We start from the raw sequence: 18,284 nt of genomic DNA, 5'->3' as shown, positions 1-18,284 counted from the left end.
CAGTGGTGGGCAACCTGCAGCTTATGTAATTTTTGTCCTACTGGTATGACTGCAAGTTATAAGCACGGGTAAAGCGAGTTGCATGCTGATTGCTCAGAGCATTGACAGAGAGCAATGTGCTCCCTCTGCGTCCAAAGTGTAAGTATTTATTTTGTTTTTACTATTTGAAGTTGATAATAGTTCTATTAATATATAAATGATTAAGCATTTTCTATAACTGGTTATGAAATACTCAGCATATATTAAATGCTTAATCTTATTCATGGGGTCATGGTAAGTGAACAAGCCTGATTTCAATCTTGTGACCCACTGAGATGAAGGAGGGTCACTCATGCGGCCCACTCACTAGCCTAGATTGCCCATCACTGAGCTACACCAATAGCTAGAAACAGCTATTCTGCAGTTGATAAAGTACAGGGATGTCCAGGACTAGATATACACCATCAAACAGAAGGAAAATACCATTAATACCCACAGAGTGCAAATTCTGCCCATATTCTCACTTGAAGCCACCAGGTAATCATTTATGGTTCCCAGATCTGGTGCACTGGTAAAAGCATGTTCCCGGATTAATCAATATGGAGAATAATTTGATTGGTGGGCCCAAAATAATCTTTTTTAAAAAAGAGTTTTAAATATGTTGCTTACACGAGGAAGGCTATTAGAGGCTTCACTGGGTCAATCAAGCTGAGTTCTTGACCTCCCTTTAAATACAAAGCTGGTACATTAAGTAGGATGAGAAGTTTATTGTAATCAGAGGTGAAAAAAAAAATCAAAGGGCAGAGTAGAAAGTTGTTAAATTCTATCTGGTTATATTACACTTAACCCGATATGCTTGATGCTTATTGTACTTTGACTTCCCACACTGTTCTTTGACCTCCTAAGTGAACGTGGATATTTGTCAGTGCATAATAAATGTCTCCATAAATATATTCTTGCGAAGTGCATTTAGTCTAATCCATTTATAGTGTGTTAAAGCTATGAACAATACACAAATTTAAAGGTGTACCAAGGAATTTTGGCAATCATTGAAGTACAAAATGGAATAGAATGGATACATTTATTGTTTAAATAAGAAATGTATTTTGCATTGCATCATGAAGTACGCCAGTAACTTGCAGGTTTAGTTCAAAGGACAACAACAGACACTGGACAGACTCATCTTTTCACTGATTGGTTATAATAGATAGGTAGATAGGACACTTGATTTGGCCAGGGTTAGGACAATTCCTATTAATACTAGTTACAGTTTAAGTTTGCAAAAAAAAAGTTTAACTTTGGAAAGGGCAAGAAAATCTAGGTCATACCCAGTGACCACATTCCCCATGTCATTATTCTGTTCCGATAAAATGAAACTAGTTTAAACAGACATTTCAAAACAACCTGTTTACATGCAAATCTCCATAAGATGAGTGGCCCCAGAGTTTGACAGAATTGAAGCAATGACTTAAGCCTTTAAGTTCAATCATTGATAAACTTATCAATGTTCATTACACAATGAAGAAAAACAGCACCCGCATGCGCTGTGAACAGACTCAATTGTGAGGATTACCACCAGTGTGCCATTCATTAAAGAATTAAAGTGCTGAATATGTCCATGAAAAAGATATTAGGTTAGAAATTGTGGAGCCCAGGAATCAATGTCATGTACCCACTTCACCAGAATGATTGTGGCTTTGGGCCAAGCACTGTTGCCTGAGGCCTCTTGTGTGCAGCAGGAGGACTCAATAGCATTGCTTGAAGACCGTGTGGCACAGCCATCTGGCTATTCTTAAAGACAGGCTGTATCTTGATGAGAAGCTGCACAAACACATTATTGCAATGTAGCTTACTGCATAGTGAACACCAGAATAGATGGAGGGATCCATTGGGTATGATGCAGGTGAGCAGGAAGAGTGATGTCATGGGTCCACAGAGGACTTCAAGGACCACCTAGTGAGGGCAGAAAAATCAGATGGCCAAAGGAGGCCAATTCCTTAAATCTGGACCCTAGGACCTGATCGCTGTGCCACAAGTCAAATGAGTTCATCAGTGAATGCACCTTCATGTGACGTCCCTTACCTGCTGCCATACTAATGTTCAATGTACTCAAAGACCCCAATCACTCACCCCAGCAACACTCATAAATCACCCCACCCTGATAAAACTTCCAATGGTGCCAGACTCTCACCTGCCTCCATCTATTCAGCTATGGCAAGCACATCACCCAAACACAATCACTGATATTCAGCATCTCTATTGAAGGACAAGGCAGCACATAATGGAAGGGAGCAGAGAAGATGGCGCTATCGATCATAGGGCCAGCTTTGATGGGACTTATGGCATCTGATGTCACAGAGAACATTTTTGTTGCCTTATACCCCTTCTCAGAGAACACGAAGCATGGAGGAGTCCAGATCTAACTTGGCAGAGGTAATCGCACAGAGCTTCCATGGCCTTTGCTCCAGCACCCTATCATCCTGTAGACCCAGATACCCTGCCAGTGCTGTTCCCGTACCTGTTGCAGCCCATGTGTGGACAGGTAACTTATAACTTGATTTGATTGTCACATGTACTAGGATACATTGAAAAGTATTGTTTCTTGTGCGCTATACAGGCAAAACACACAGTTCATAGAGGACATAGGGGTAAAGGAAAAGAATAGGGAGCAGAATATAGTGTTGCAACTACAGGGAGGGTGAACAGAGAGATCAGCAAAATATAGGATAGGACTGTTCAAAAGTCTGATGTCAGCAGGGAAGAAGCTGTTCTGGAGTCTGTTGGTACGTGTTTTCAGTCTTTTGTATATTTTTCCCTGATGAAAAAGAGTGTATATCCGGGGTGCGTGGGGTCCCCGATTGCTTTCCTAGGCAGCAGAATGTATAGACAGAGTTAGTGGACGGGAGGCTGCTTTGAGTGATGGACTGGGCTATATTCACAACTCTTTGTAGTTTCTTGCAGTCTTGGTCACAGCAGAAGCCATACCAAGCTGTGATACACCTAGATTGGATTCATCTGTAAAAATTGGTGAGACATGCCGAATTTCCTTAGCCTTCTGAGAAAGCTCCCTTGTTTTACTGACACTGAGTTACTGGTTAGTTTTGTAAAGATGCAGCACCACTCCCTGTGTTGCCACTCTCTGACAAGTCCAAGAATTTCCCAAAAGACTTCCAAAAGCACTCCAGTATACTCCTAGAAAGACACTTTAATAGAATGAGTTCCAAATATTTAACATACTTGCAACGAAGGTGCTTAGCTCTTTGTATAACATGGCTGCTGAGCCTTGCTACCAGCATTACACTGGTTTTGATGTTGCGCAAGTAACGCAAATCATGCCGGAACATTCAGTGCCCTAACTGAGATCCCAACATCACATCAGCTGGTGGAGCTCTATCCAGATAGCATTTCAGACCCAACTAGCGCATACTGAGGATGCACCAGCTTACCCTAATAGAACAGTGAGCACATGGGTTGCTACAAGTGGTGCCACACAAGGGAATTTCTAGCCCTTCAACTGATTAATACCAAACAATACTCCACAGGCTTATGTGGAGGGCAGTGGATTGTCAAAAGCAATTCAGAGAGATGAACATGTGGTTTGAAATGTTCTGGTCATCACCAATTAATCACAGATATTGGGACCACGCAATGAACCAAACATTGGTGATAAACTAGATCCTAGATATTTCTTAGAATTTCTGCTGTTTAATGATGCCCATGCCCTCTCCAATAAAGGAAATTATTGAACCATCAGCTGGTTGTATATTGATTCATTTCTAAGGTATTCAGGTGCAGAATTCATGGAACAAATAATTATTCGCACATTTTGAAGAGCGATCCAGTCAACATGAAACATGACTCCACCCAACAACAGCTCCAAGATACTTGTTCACATTTCTTCTTTTATTGCTCAGCTGTGGTCGAGATGAATGCAAATTAAGAGCTCAAACTCGAATTTTAACATCACCTGTAAAATACAGATTTTTTTTTGTTTGTTCTTGAGCTGTAGCCTACAAAAGGGGGAGGTGATGGTGTGATGACATTGGGTCTCAAGATTACTCGTCCAGTGACAATGTAATGTTTTGAGGACCCGGGTTCAAATCTGTGTGTGGCAGATGGTGAAATTTGAATTCAAGAAGGAAACAAACCTGGAGTCTCGTGGTGAACATGAAACCATTGTTGGCTGCTGTTTAAAAAATACATCTGGTTCACTGCAGTCTTTTAGGAAGAATATCTGCTGTCCTTACCTGGCATTTATTGCTCCAAGAGAAGGAAGAATTAGGCCACTCGGCCCATCGAGTCTGCTCCACTATTCAATCATGGCTGATATTTTTCTCATCCCCATGAACCTAACTCTGCAATATAAATATCTCCCACTTTCTATGCCTTTCAGCTTTGACAAAGGGTCACCTCTTTCCTCTCTTTACAGAAGCTGCCAGACCTGCTGAGATTTTCCAGCATTTTCTCTTTTGGACAGAATTATCTACTCCTTCGTAGAGAGGATTTTGTTTTGTTATTTGTTCATGGGATGTGGGCATCACTGGCTGGGCCAGGATTTATTACACATCCTTGAGGGGGGCAGTTAACCACATTCCTTTGAATCTGGAATCACATATAGGGCACACCAGGTAAAGGTGGCAGGTTTCCTTCCCTAAAAAAGGACATTAGGGAACTAAATGGGTTTTTACAACAGTCAACAATGGTTATCATTAGACTTTTAATTGAATTCAAATTTCGTCACCTGCAGTGGGATTTGAATCTAGGTCCCCAAAGCATTGTCCTGGTCTCTGGGTTATTAGTCCAGTGACAATACCACTGCCTCCCTGCTCAATTTTCCAACTCAGTCAGCTAGGACACTGCAATCGGAAACATTTAATCAGTGCGTTTTAACCCAAGTCAGTGGCCAGAGAAAGGATTGGAATCAGCGGTGAAGGAAGAAAGCTTGGAGGGCGGCGTGGGGAGAAACTATAAATATTTGGTATTCCCGATATTCAACTGGAGAAAACTGCAGCTCATCCAGAAGTGGATGCCAGGCGAGTAGGTTAAACAGGATTGGTGGAGAAAAGTGCCAGGGGAGGTGGAGCTGGGTGTCCTCAGCATAGACTAAGAAAAACAACTTTTAGGAAGATGTTACCGAGGGGCAGCGAGAAATGGGGCAGGACTAAGTATAAATCCTCTGGAGCCTCCAGAGGTAACAGCCAAAAATAACCAAAGTTCAGCACAGAAAGGGGAGTGATACAAGAAGTCAACAGGATAAATCTGACCTGATATCATTATTCTGTCCGACCCAAACATCGATTTGAACCATGCACCTAAACTTTCGGTAACAAGAATGGACACTGCTCCATTGAAAAAAAAACCAAAAAGACAGCAATAAATCAAATCTGAGATCTCAGCGCAAACCTCGATGAACTATCGAGTATTCTTACCTCAATATCTGGCAGATCAAAGCTGAGCATTCGGGACATTGTAGCGGACCGTGAAACGAAACTGAACCAGGATCGAAAACAAGAACAAACTTTTACTTTCTTCTTTCTCTCGTGGTACACTAAGGCAGACTTTAACTCGCGAGAGCAATCACTAACTCGTGATCCTTAAAATTGGGACTGATCCAATAAATGACATCAGTGTAACTAAAGGACACTCCACTGCAAACTTACAACAATCGGCGCTCTGAACAACATCAGATAAATCTTGTTTTGTCAGAGCAAGGGGGAAGGTTGTACTTTATAGTTTTTTTTAAAAACACAACAAAAGAGATGCATTGTATGTTTATTTATCACAGTAAGGCCATGGGCATGGGAAATATCAGCTATTTTAGATGTTGGCTCAAATAACAGCATTAAGCTTAACAGGTCTTTGAACGTGTTTTATTCAGATTCATCTCGTTTTGCAGTTGACATTAAAGATGTAATACCGTTGAGTGCATCGTTATTACACAGCATATAAGGGTGGCATGATGGCACAGTGGTTAGCACTGCTGCCTCACAGCTCCAGAGACCTGGGTTCAATTCCAAGCTTGGGTCACTGTCTGTGTGGAGTTTGCACATTCTCCCCGTGTCTGCGTGGGTTTCCTCCGGGTGCTCTGGTTTCCTCCCATGCTCCAAAGGTGTGCGAGCTATGTGCTCTGGCCATGCTAAATTGCCCCTTATTGTCCTGGGATGTGTAGGTCAGAGGGATTAGCGAGGTAGATATGTGGGGATAAAGGGATGGGACCTGGGTGGGATTGTTGTTGATGCAGATTTGATGGGCCAAATGGCCTCCTTCTGCACTGTAGGATTTCTATGATTCCTTTCTATGATGTACAGATTCACACTCACCTAGCTGGATCTAGATCTGGCCATTATGCCAATAGTCATTGGCATGTTTCCTTTATCTGTTGCGAGCACGGTGGCACAGTGGTTAGCTCTGCAGCCTCACAGCGCCAGGGACCTGGGTTCAATTCTGGCCTTGGGTCACTGTCTGTGTAGAGTTTGCACGTTCTCCCCATGTCTGTGTGGGTTTACTCTAGTTTCCTCCCACAGTCCAAAGATGTGCAGGTTAGGTTGATTGGCCATGCTAAAATTGCCTCTTAGTGTCTAAGGGGATTAGCAGGACAAATACGTGGGGTTGGGGCCTGGGTGGGATTGTTGTCACTGCACTGTAGGGATTCTATGATTCTATAATTGATCAAGACACAATTAATTTCCTTCCATGTTGAGTGAACGTACCCTCAGAGTTAATTAGTCCACTCCCTTTATTTTTCACATGAGCAGTCTGGGAATGGAGGGATACAAACGAATGGTCTAGTTGGACCAATGAGCAGCACAGGCTTGGAGGGCTGAAGGGCCTGTTTCTTGTGCTGTATTGTTCTTTGTTCTTTTCCCTCTATCCTCTCTTATTTTCTATTCATTGAATGTGAGTATCATTGGCTGGCTGGTAATTATGATGTGGAGATGCCGGCGTTGAACTGGGGTAAACACAGTAAGAAGTTTAACAACACCAGGTTAAAGTCCAACAGGTTTATTTGGTAGCAAAAGCCACAAGCTTTCGGAGCCTTAAGCTCCTTCTTCAGGTGAGTGGGAATTCTGTTCATAAACAGGGCATATAAAGACACAAACTCAATTTACAGAATAATGGTTGGAATGTGAATACTTACAACTAATCAAGTCTTAAAGGTACAAACAATGTGAGTGGACAGAGCATTAAGGTAGGTTAAAGAGTTGTGTATTGTCTCCAGACAGGACAGCCAGTGAAATTCTGCAAGTCCAGGCAAGCTGTGGGAATTACAGATAGTGTGACATGAACCCAATATCCCGGTTGAGGCCGTCCTCATGTGTGCGGAACTTGGCTATCAGTTTCTGCTCAGCGACTCTGCGCCGTTGTGTGTCGTGAAGGCCGCCTTGGAGAACGCATACCCGAATATCAGAGGCCGAATGCCCATGACCGCTGAAGTGCTTCCTCAACCGGGATATTGGGTTCATGTCACACTATCTGTAATCCCTCAGCTTGCCTGGACTTGCAGAATTTCACTGGCTGTCCTGTCTGGAGACAATACACATCTCTTTAACCTGTCTTAATGCTCTCTCCACTCACATTGTTTGTACCTTTAAGACTTGATTAGCTGTAAGTATTCACATTCCAACCATTATTCTGTAAATTGAGTTTGTGTCTTTATATGCCCTGTTTGTGAACAGAATTCCTACTCACCTGAAGAAGGAGCTTAAGGCTCCGAAAGCTTGTGGCTTTTGCTACCAAATAAACCTGTTGGACTTTAACCTGGTGTTGCTAAACTTCTTACTGTGGCTGGTAATTGCCATTGAACTGAGTGCAGTAAAAGAGTCAACCACATTGATGTGCAGTCACATATACACCAGACAAGGATGGCAGATTTCCTTCCCTAAAGGGCATTCATGAACAAGACAGGTTTTTACAACCATCTACTTTGCTAGAATTTTATCAACTATGGTATGATTCGAACCCCAGAGTCCCCAGAACATTACCTTAGTTCTGTGGATTGCTAATCCAGTGACAATACCACTTGGCCACCACCTTACTGGTTGTGAAAAGGAATATGATTTATAGGGATTGAAAAATGCAACCATCAACTTTGTCCGCTGGTTTCAAAAAATTCCTCAAACATGAAAGTAGATTTTCAAAAATGTTTAGGGTGAAAATGAAGTCACCAGATGGAAAAGAGCTAAGAAATACAATCGCTGTGTGGTAGTAAAAACTTCAGCTGGGAGACCTAGTATCCAAAACAGGGCTGGAAAGCAACCCAAGGCAATCTCAATCTCATGTAGTCAGCACAAGTTCCCATTCCAGCCAGACCTTTGAAAGAAATAGAGAAATTCCAGAGTATAGACAAGAACTATTTAATCAGCAGCATATGTTATAACGTTTTTGATTTAATGTATGATTGTCACATGTGGTAGCATACAGTGAAAAGTATTGTTTCTTCTGCGCTATACAGACAAAGCATATCATTCATAGAGAGGAAAGGAGAGAGTGCGGAATGTAGTGTTACAGTCGTAGCTAGGATGTAGAAAAAGATCAACTTAGTGCAAGATAGATCTCTTCAAAAGTCTGATGGCAGCAGGGAAGAAGCTGTTCTTGAGTCAGTTGGTACGTGATCTCAGACTTTCGTATCTTTTTCCTGGACGGAAGAAGGTGGAAGAGAGTATGTTCGGGGTGCGTGGGGTCCTTAATTATGCTGGCTGCTTTTCCGAGGCAGCGGGAAGCGTAGACAGAGTCAATGGATGGGAGGCTGGTTTGCCTGATTGACTGGTCTACATTCACGACCCTTTGTAGTTTTTTGCAGTCTTGGGCAGAGCAGGAGCCAATCTCGGGTGGGGTTTGAAGGTTACGACTATCACAACACATCTGCAGTAATTAACGGAAACCTGCCAGCAAAAGTTGCTCAAAACATTCGTAGGTTTATGACCATGACAAGTTGTTTCATATCAAGTCATCAAATTGAAGCATGGACATAGAATTCGGAGAACTTAATATAACAGAAATATCACAAAAAAGAGGCATTTTTAAACTTACTATTTGTTTAACAGGGTCACAAGAAGATTACCTGGTAAAGCACACAAGGGGAGTGCTAGTTGATGAGAGAGAAACAAAAACAAAATAGTACAGATGCGAAAAATCTAAAATGAAAATGGAAATTTCTGGAAACTTTCAGCAGGTCAAGCGGCAAATGTGGAGAGAGAAGGTAAGTGTGCTGGTCTGACAGTGGGTTATAGGGCAGAAATAGTAGCCCTAACTTGCCTTATTTTCTGACCCACTGAGTATTTCCAAAGCTTTCCAATGTTTTTTTTAAAGTTTATTTATTAGTGTCACAAGGAGGCTTACATTAACACTGCAATGAAGTTACTGTGAAAATCAGCTCACTCTATTTCAACCTCCTCCTCTTCCTAGGCACTGCAATCTTCTGATCTTCCTCAGGTTGTTATACTTCCACTCTTCTTTAGATTGCAAAATTATGAAGTATTGAGCGTTCAATGCTGATCTCCCTCACCTTCAGTGTTAAATATCGCTTCTGCATTCACCCAAGGATGCTCAAGGAAATGACAGTTGTGTTTAGCAAGCCCCCTGCTATATTTTAACAACTTGCTGTTTTCTGGGATCTGACGTTGTTCCCATGGACTGGATAAAAGCCCTGTGCAATGCCAATATTTGAAATGGGAAATAAATCACAGCCAGAAAATTACAAGCCTCTTAGTTTGACTTTGATTAGATGCAAATTGCTGGAAGGAATCATTAGAATTATTTTGCATGACAACCCAGATAGAGAAGGATTTTGTTAGAACTTCTCAAACGTCTTTTGGAAAAGATGATCATGTCCCACTAACTTGGGTGTATGTTTTGGTGGAATTGCTGGACTGGTGAATGTATATAGACATGGGAGAGTCTAGGACCGGAGGACATAGCCTCAAAATAGAGGGGCACCAATTTGAGACTGAGATGAGGAGGAATTTCTTCTTCAGTTGTGAGTCTTTGGGACTCTTTGCGACATGGAGCTGTGGGAGCAGAGCCCATGTGTATATTTAAGGCTGAGATGGATAGAATTTTGATCAGTAAGGGAATCAAGGATTACAGGAAAAGGGCAGAAAAGTGAACATGGGGAATGTTAGCTCAGCCATGATCCTACTGAAAGGTGGAGCAGGCTTGAGGGGCAAACGGCCTACTCCTGTTCCTAATTTTTATGGCCTTATGGTCTAGACCAGTTGGTACCTAAATTTGCAAAAGTCTTTTGAAAAGGGACCACAGAATTGGTTATTTAACAAAATTGAGTCTATTGGTATTACTCGCATTATTTTGGGTTGGATAAGGAATTAGATTAGTTCTGCCCTATTACTAGTAGGATCCCACAAGGATCTGTGTCGAGGTTATTGATCTTCACAGTTGTCAGAAAACAGGTAGTTTCAAGTGATCTATGTTTGTATTGTTGGATATTAGAAATAAGGCAAAGATTTAAGTGAGTTTAATTTAGTGTTTCTGTGTAAAGATGGGTAAACCTATAGTTAGATTCATGTTAAACAAAGGTGTTTGCATGTATGAGGGTTTTTGGTTTCAATTCAAACTGTCTCTATTGTGCTGAGAGAGGTTATGGCGTGAAAAGTAAACAAGAGCACCGGACAAAGAATGAGAACTTAATATAACAGAAATATCACAAAAAAGAGGCATTTTTAAATTTACTATTTGTTTAACAGGGTCACAAGAAGATTACCTGGTAAAGCACACAAGGGGAGTGCTAGTTGATGAGAGAGAAACAAAAACAAAATAGTACAGATGCGAGAAATCTAAAATGAAAATGGAAAATTCTGGAAACTTTCAGCAGGTCAAGCGGCAAATGTGGAGAGAGAAGGTAAGTGTGCTGGTCTGACAGTGGGTTATAGGGCAGAAATAGTAACCCCAACTTGCCTTATTTTCTGACCCACTGAGTATTTCCAAAGCTTTCCAATGTTTTTTTTTAAAGTTTATTTATTAGAGTCACAAGTAGGCTTACATTAACACTGCAATGAAGTTACTGTGAAAATCAGCTTAACAACCTTTAGTGTAGGAAGGCTTTTTCAGTTCAGTTTTAGCTGAATTCAAAGCGGAGGGAACTAGAAAGCTAGAGACAGAACAGCTCTCTCAGTTCTGCCAGAAGTAGAAGGAGCTTCACTGCAAGAGGGGGATCTCCTCTCACAGCTTTGCTAGAAGAAAAGCCATACAATGGAGTAAGGAGCAAGGAAGCAAGTTCCAGGAATCTAAATAACAGTTAGCTAAGGAAACTAGAAAATGAAAGGATGTTTCCAGTAAGTCTGCAGTTAAAGGAACATATGGAACTATAACAGGATCCTGTTCATTGAGTTCACAGGCAGAGCTGAGAAGCTGAGAAAGAGTTGACTAGTGAGAAACCAAAGATATGTGAAGTAATTCTAAGGTTTTTGAGATCTTGCTACACAGCCTGTGAAACAATTGTGAAATAATTGGTAGCTGGATAAAGGAACAATGAAAGGAGAATTGTAAAACCTGAAAGCAAATCTTTGTTGGAAATAGTTGAGAGAAAGCATTGTTTGAAAGAAGATTCTAAAGCATGTCTTCCTGAGAGTAGAATTTGGAATCACTCATGTGGAAGCCGGAGTAGTCTCGTAAGAAAAGTCAATTCACAGTGCATGAACCATTTGGGGGATTTGAGGAGAAATCCACAGATACTTACTTGGTTTCAGAGTGGGGTGTTTCTAACCACAGTCAGCCTGTGAGCTTATTGGGAATGTGTGTTTATTGAGACCAATATAGCATACAATATATTTGCATTTGAAACAAAATGGATGAATTAATTGCTCAGATAAATGTAAAAGGCTATGATATAGTTGGCATTATGTAGACATGGCTCCAAGGTGACCAAGGATGAAAACTAAACATTGAGGGCTATTCAACATTTAGGAAGAACAGACAGAAAGAAAAAGATGATGGAGTTTCATTGTTGATTAAAGAAGCTATTGATACGATATTGAGGAAAGATATTAGCATAGATGATGTGGAATCTGTATGTATCGAGTTAAGATACCCCAAAGGGCAAAAAAACATTTGTGGGGGTGGTTTACAAACCACCAAACTGTAGTGGCAATGTTGGGAATAACATTAGACAGGAAATCAGAGATGCATGCGTTAAAGGAATATCTCTGACTTTATTCTACATATAAATTGGGAGAGTCAAATTAGTCACAGTACAATAAAGAAGGAATTTCTGGAGTGTATACGGGATGCTTTTCTGGACCAATATGTTGAGGAAGCAACAAGGGAACAGGCCATCCTGGACTGGGTATGGTGCAATGAGAAAGGATTTGTTGTGAGAGAACATTTGGGGATGAGTGACCATAATATGATAGAATTCAAGGTGGATAGTGATGCAGTTGTTCTGAGACCAGGGTCCTGAATCCGAATCAAGATAACTATGATGGTATGAGACATGAATTGTCTATGATGGACTGGGAAACACTACTGAAAGGAAGGACAGTGGAACACAATGGCAGCATTTTAAAAATTAATAGGTGAACTCCAGAAGTTGTTTATTCCTGTTTGGCACAAGAGTAGTAAGGGAACTGTGGCCAACCCATGGATTATAAGGGAAATTAGGGATAGTGTTAGGTTCAAAGAAGAAGCCCACAAATTATCAAGAAAAATAGACCTGAAGATTGGGAGCAGTTTAAAATTCAGCAAAGGAGGACCAAGAGATTGAGGAATAAAGGGAAAATAGAGTATGTAAGTAAAATGGCAGGGAACATAAAAACTGACTGTAAAAGTTACTACAGGTATGTAAAGAGCAAAATATTGACAAAAACGAATGTAGGCCCCTTACAGGCAGAAACAGGAGAATTCATAACCGGGAACAAAGAAATGGCTGAGGAACTAAATTCATATTTTGCTTTTGTCATCACGAAGGAAGACAAGAATAATGCATCAGAAGTTCTGAGAGAAACAAGTTTTAGTGAGGAACTGTAGGAAATCAGTATTAAGAGAAATGGTTTTCGGAAAATTGATGGGATTGAAGGTGGATAAATCTCCAGAGTTTGATAGAACATAGAACACAGAACATAGAACAGTACAGCACAGAACAGGCCCTTCGGCCCATGATGTTTTGCCGAGCTTTATCTGAAACCAAGATCAAGCTATCCCACTCCCTATCATCCTGGTGTGCTCCATGTGCCTATCCAATAACCGCTTAAATGTTCCTAAGGTATCTGACTCCACTATCACTGCAGGCAGTCCATTCCACACCCCACCCACTCTCTGCGTAAAGAACCTACCTCTGATATCCTTTCTATATCTCCCACCATGAACCCTATAGTTATGCCCCCTTGTAATAGCTCCATCCACCCGAGGAAATAGTCTTTGAACGTTCACTTTATCTATCCCCCTCATCATTTTATAAACCTCTATTAAGTCTCCCCTCAGCCTCCTCCGCTCCAGAGAGAACAGCCCTAGCTCCCTCAACCTTTCCTCATAAGACTTACCCTCCAAACCAGGCAGCATCCTGGTAAATCTCCTCTGCACTCTTTCCAGCGCTTCCACATCCTTCTTATAGTGAGGTGACCAGAACTGCACACAATATTCCAAATGTGGTCTCACCAAGGTCCTGTACAGTTGCAGCATAACCCCACGGTTCTTAAACTCCAACCCCCTATTAATAAAAGCTAACACACTATAGGCCTTCTTCACAGCTCTATCCACTTGAGTGGCAACCTTTAGAGATCTGTGGATATGGACCCCAAGATCTCTCTGTTCCTCCACAGTCTTCAGAACCCTACCTTTGACCCTGTAATCCACATTTACATTAGTCCTACAAAAATGAATCACCTCACATTTATCAGGGTTAAACTCCATTTGCCATTTTTCAGCCCAGCTTTGCATCCTATCTATGTCTCTTTGCAGCCTACAACAGCCCTCCACCTCATCCACTACTCCACCAATCTTGGTGTCATCAGCAAATTTACTGATCCACCCTTCAGCCCCCTCCTCTAAGTCATTAATAAAAATCACAAAGAGCAGAGGACCGAGCACTGATCCCTGTGGCACTCCGCTAGCAACCTGCCTCCAGTCCGAAAATTTTCCATCCACCACCACCCTCTGTCTTCAATCAGATAGCCAGTTACCTATCCAATCGGCCAACTTCCCCTCTATCCCACACCTCCTTACTTTCATCATAAGCCGACCATGGGGGACCTTATCAAATGCCTTACTAAAATCCATGTATATGACATCAACTGCCCTACCTTCATCAACACACTTAGTTACCTCCTCAAAAAATTCAATCAAATTTGTGAGGCACGACTTGCCCTTCACGAATCCGTGCTGACTATCCCAGATTAATCCGCATCTTTCTAAATGGTCATAAATCCCATCAATTTACCATCTTTATCCCAAAGTATTAAAGAAGTGGCCCTGGAAATCGCAGATCCATTGATGATTATTTTCCAAAATTGGACTCTGGAATAGTTCCTACAGATTGGAGGGTAGCTAATGTAAGCCAGCTCTTCAAAAAGGAAGATAGAGAGAAAACAGGGAACTATAGACCAGTGAGCCTAATGCCAGTACTGGGGAAGTTGCTAGAGTCCATTATCAAGGATTTCATAGCTCAACAATCAGACAAAGTCAGCATGGATTTACAAAGGGGACATAGAACATAGAAAAACTACAGCACAAACAGGCCCTTAGGCCCACAAGTTGCACCGGTCATGTCCCTACCTACCTAGGCCTATATATAGGCTTACCTATAACCCTCAATCCTATTAAGTCCCATGTACTCATCCAGAAGTCTCTTAAAAGACCCTATCGAGTTTGCCTCCACCACCATTGACAGCAGCCGATTCCACTCACCCACCACCCTCTGAGTGAAAAACTTACCCCTGACATCTCCTCTGTACCTACTCCCCAGCACCTTAAACCTGTGTCCTCTCGTAGCAGCCATTTCAGCCCTGGGAAAAAGCCTCTGAGAATCCACCCAATCTATACCTCTCAACATCTTGTACACCTCTATCAGGTCACCTCTCATCCTTCGTCTCTCTAAAGAGAAAAGACCGAGCTCCCTCAACCTATCCTCATAAGGCATGCCACCCACTCCAGGCAATATCCTTGTAAATCTTCTCTGCACCCTTTCAGTAATTTCTACATCCTTCTTGTAATGAGGCGACCAGAACTGAGCACAGTACTCTAAGTGGGGTCTGATGAGGGTCTTATAAAGCTGCATCATTATCTCCCATCTCCTAAACTCAATCCCTCAATTGATGAAGGCCAGCACACCATACGCCTTCTTAACCACCTCCTCTACCTGCGAGGCCGATTTAAGAGTCCTATGGATCCGGACCCCAAGGTCCTTCTGATCCTCTACACTGCTAAGAGTCTTATCCTTGACATCATGCTTGACGAATCTATTCAATTCTTTGAGGACGTAACAAGTAGAGTTGACCAAGGAGAACTGGTGGATGTGGTTTATGTAGACTTACAGAAGGCTTTTGACAAGGTCTCACAAAGCAGCCCATTATGTAAAGTTAAAATGCATGGGATTGCGGGTAGTGTTTTGAGATGCGTAGAAAGTTGGTTAGCAGATAGGAAGCAAAGAGTTGGAATAAATGGATGGGTACATGAATAGGGAGAGAATAGAGGGATACAGAATATGTAAGGGCAGAAGATATTTTTTGTAGTTTAGTTAGGGCATCATGATTGGCACGTGCTTGGAGGATCAAAGGGCCTGTTCCTGTACTTTTCTTTGTTCTTTCTTCTTTGTTTTTAAATTGGTATTTTTCCAATTGGCAGGCAGTCACTAGTGGGGTATCACAGGGATCTATGCTAGGATCCCAACTGTTCATGTTATATATTAACGATTTGGAAGAGGGAATTAAATGTATTAACGCCAAATTTGCAAATGATACAAAGTTGGGTGGGAGGGTGCGCTGTGAGGAGGATCAGAGATGCTTCCGCATGATTTGGACAGGCTGAGTGAGTAGTATGTGGATAAATGTGAGGTCATCCATTTTGGTAGCAAAAACAGGAAGGCAGATTATTATTTGAAAGTGTGCAAATTGAGAGAGGTTTTTCAATGAGATCTTGGAGTCCTCGTACATCAGTCGCTAAAAGTAAATGCACAGGTAGAACAGGCAGTAAAGAAGGCAAATGTTATGTTGGCCTTCATAGCAAGAGGATTTGAGTGTGGAGGTAGGAATGTTTTACTGCATAGGAACATAGGAATTAGGAGAGAGAGTAGGCAATTCAGCCCTTCGAGCCTGCTCTGCCATTCTGTATGACCATGACTGATCCCCATCTCATCCTAACTCCACTTCCCTGCCTTTTCTCCATAGTTACATACTAGAGGTACATAGGTACCTCTTTAATATATAACATGAACAGTTGGGATCCTAGCATAGATCCCTGTGATACCCCACTAGTGACTGCCTGCCAATTGGAAAAATACCAATTTAAAAACAAAGAAGAAAGAACAAAGAAAAGTACAGGAACAGGCCCTTTGATCCTCCAAGCACGTGAGGTACATACGAGAGGTACATAGGTACATACTCTTGCAACTCGGCCAACGTTGTCTACCTGATACGCTGCAAGAAAGGATGTCCCGAGGCATGGTACATTGGGGAAACTATGCAGACGCTGCGACAACGGATGAATGAACACCGCTCGACAATCACCAGGCAAGACTGTTCTCTTCCTGTTGGGGAGCACTTCAGCGGTCACGGGCATTCGGCCTCTGATATTCGGGTAAGCGTTCTCCAAGGCGGCCTTCGCGACACACGACAGCGCAGAGTCGCTGAGCAGAAACTGATAGCCAAGTTCCGCACACATGAGGACGGCCTCAACCGGGATATTGGGTTCATGTCACACTATTTGTAACTCCCACAGTTGCGTGGACCTGCAGAGTTTCACTGGCTGTCTTGTCTGGAGACAATACACATCTTTTTAGCCTGTCTTGATGCTCTCTCCACTCCCATTGTTTTGTTTCTTAAAGACTTGATTAGTTGTAAGTATTCGCATTCCAACCATTATTCATGTAAATTGAGTCTGTGTCTTTATAAGCTCTGTTTGTGAACAGAATTCCCACTCACCTGAAGAAGGGGCTTAGAGCTTCGAAAGCTTGTGTGGCTTTTGCTACCAAATAAACCTGTTGGACTTTAACCTGGTGTTGTTAAACTTCTTACTGTTTTCTCCATAGCCCTTTATCCTGCTTTTGATCAAATATTTATGAGGAATGGGCTAGTATCTGTCAGATACATTTTAGTCAAGGTAAATGCAATGTCATGCACGTGAGTCGGACTAATGATAAACATATGTACACCATACAAGGTTGTGAAATTAAGGCCATTGAGCCAGAGAAAGACCTCGATGTTACAGCAGAGTTCACAACAAGGACTATTTGAGAGGGCAAAGGCAAATAGAGTTCTACAATTTATTGACAAGATGAACAAACCCAAAACAAAAAAATCACTAACTTTCCTTGAATAAGACCTTGGTTAAGGCTCAATTAGATAACTGTCATGGGTGATATCGAGGCTCTGGAAAAGTCCAGATTTATATCCTGTTCAAAGGCTTTTAATTTCTGTAAAAAAAAGTGTATACTTTGAAGAGATTTGGTTGTTTTTTTTAATAATGGAAGGATTAGATTTGATCAATGTGGTCGGGGGTTTGTGTTAAACAGCTGAGGGAAAATCAAAGGTAAGAATGAATGTAATGTAGGCACAGTGCTGGGTTAGATGTCAGGAAACGTCTCTTTTAACAGAAGGTTGCCACCCTTTACCATAAATTATCACCTCATGCAATGAGTGTAAAATTGCCACAAACATTCAAAAGGAACCTGGACAAGTTCCTAACTGGCTTGGCATCACTTTAATGCTTTTATCTAGGACTATGTAGGATATATGACACAGAAACAGGCCGTTCAGTCCAACCAGTCCAAGCAAGTGCTTATGCTCTTCTCGGGCCTCCTTCCACCTTTCCTCATCTAAATCTACTATCATAACCATCCATTCTCTTCTCCCACAAATAATTGCAGCTTTGCAGGCTGCTGTTAAATGATTGCATTCAGGGAAAGTCGCACTGACCTGCAGTCTGGATTCATTATGGTGAGCAAATGCACATTATAGGGAGGTGATGGCCTGGTGGTATTATCGGTAAACTATTAATCTAAAAACTCGGCTAATGTCCCGGGGACCCGGGTTTGAACCCCACCACAGCAGGTGGTGTAATTTGAATCCAATAAAAAAATCTGGAATTAAGAGTGTACTTATGACCATGAAACCATTATCGATTGTCAGAAAAACCTATCTGGT

The 18,284-nt window shown here is 41.8% G+C and overlaps 1 protein-coding gene across 1 annotated transcript in view; it reads right to left on the bottom strand.

The window, feature by feature from the left end:
* LOC144497479 (dihydropyrimidine dehydrogenase [NADP(+)]-like) overlaps window positions 1-5,566 on the bottom strand; it is a 760,900-nt gene extending 755,334 nt beyond the window's left edge. The window contains exon 1 of the mRNA XM_078218814.1: window positions 5,409-5,566. Within this exon, the coding sequence (XP_078074940.1) occupies window positions 5,409-5,447 (39 nt within the window). The 5' untranslated portion in view covers window positions 5,448-5,566. The remainder of the gene's footprint in view (window positions 1-5,408) is intronic.
* Window positions 5,567-18,284: the final 12,718 nt, after the last annotated feature.

This window comes from Mustelus asterias, chromosome 8 (genome assembly GCF_964213995.1).
Source record: "Mustelus asterias chromosome 8, sMusAst1.hap1.1, whole genome shotgun sequence".
Classification (NCBI taxonomy): Eukaryota; Metazoa; Chordata; class Chondrichthyes; order Carcharhiniformes; family Triakidae; genus Mustelus; species Mustelus asterias.
The sequence above is the reverse complement of the archived record's forward strand: the minus strand, read 5'-3'. Positions and strand labels throughout refer to the sequence as shown.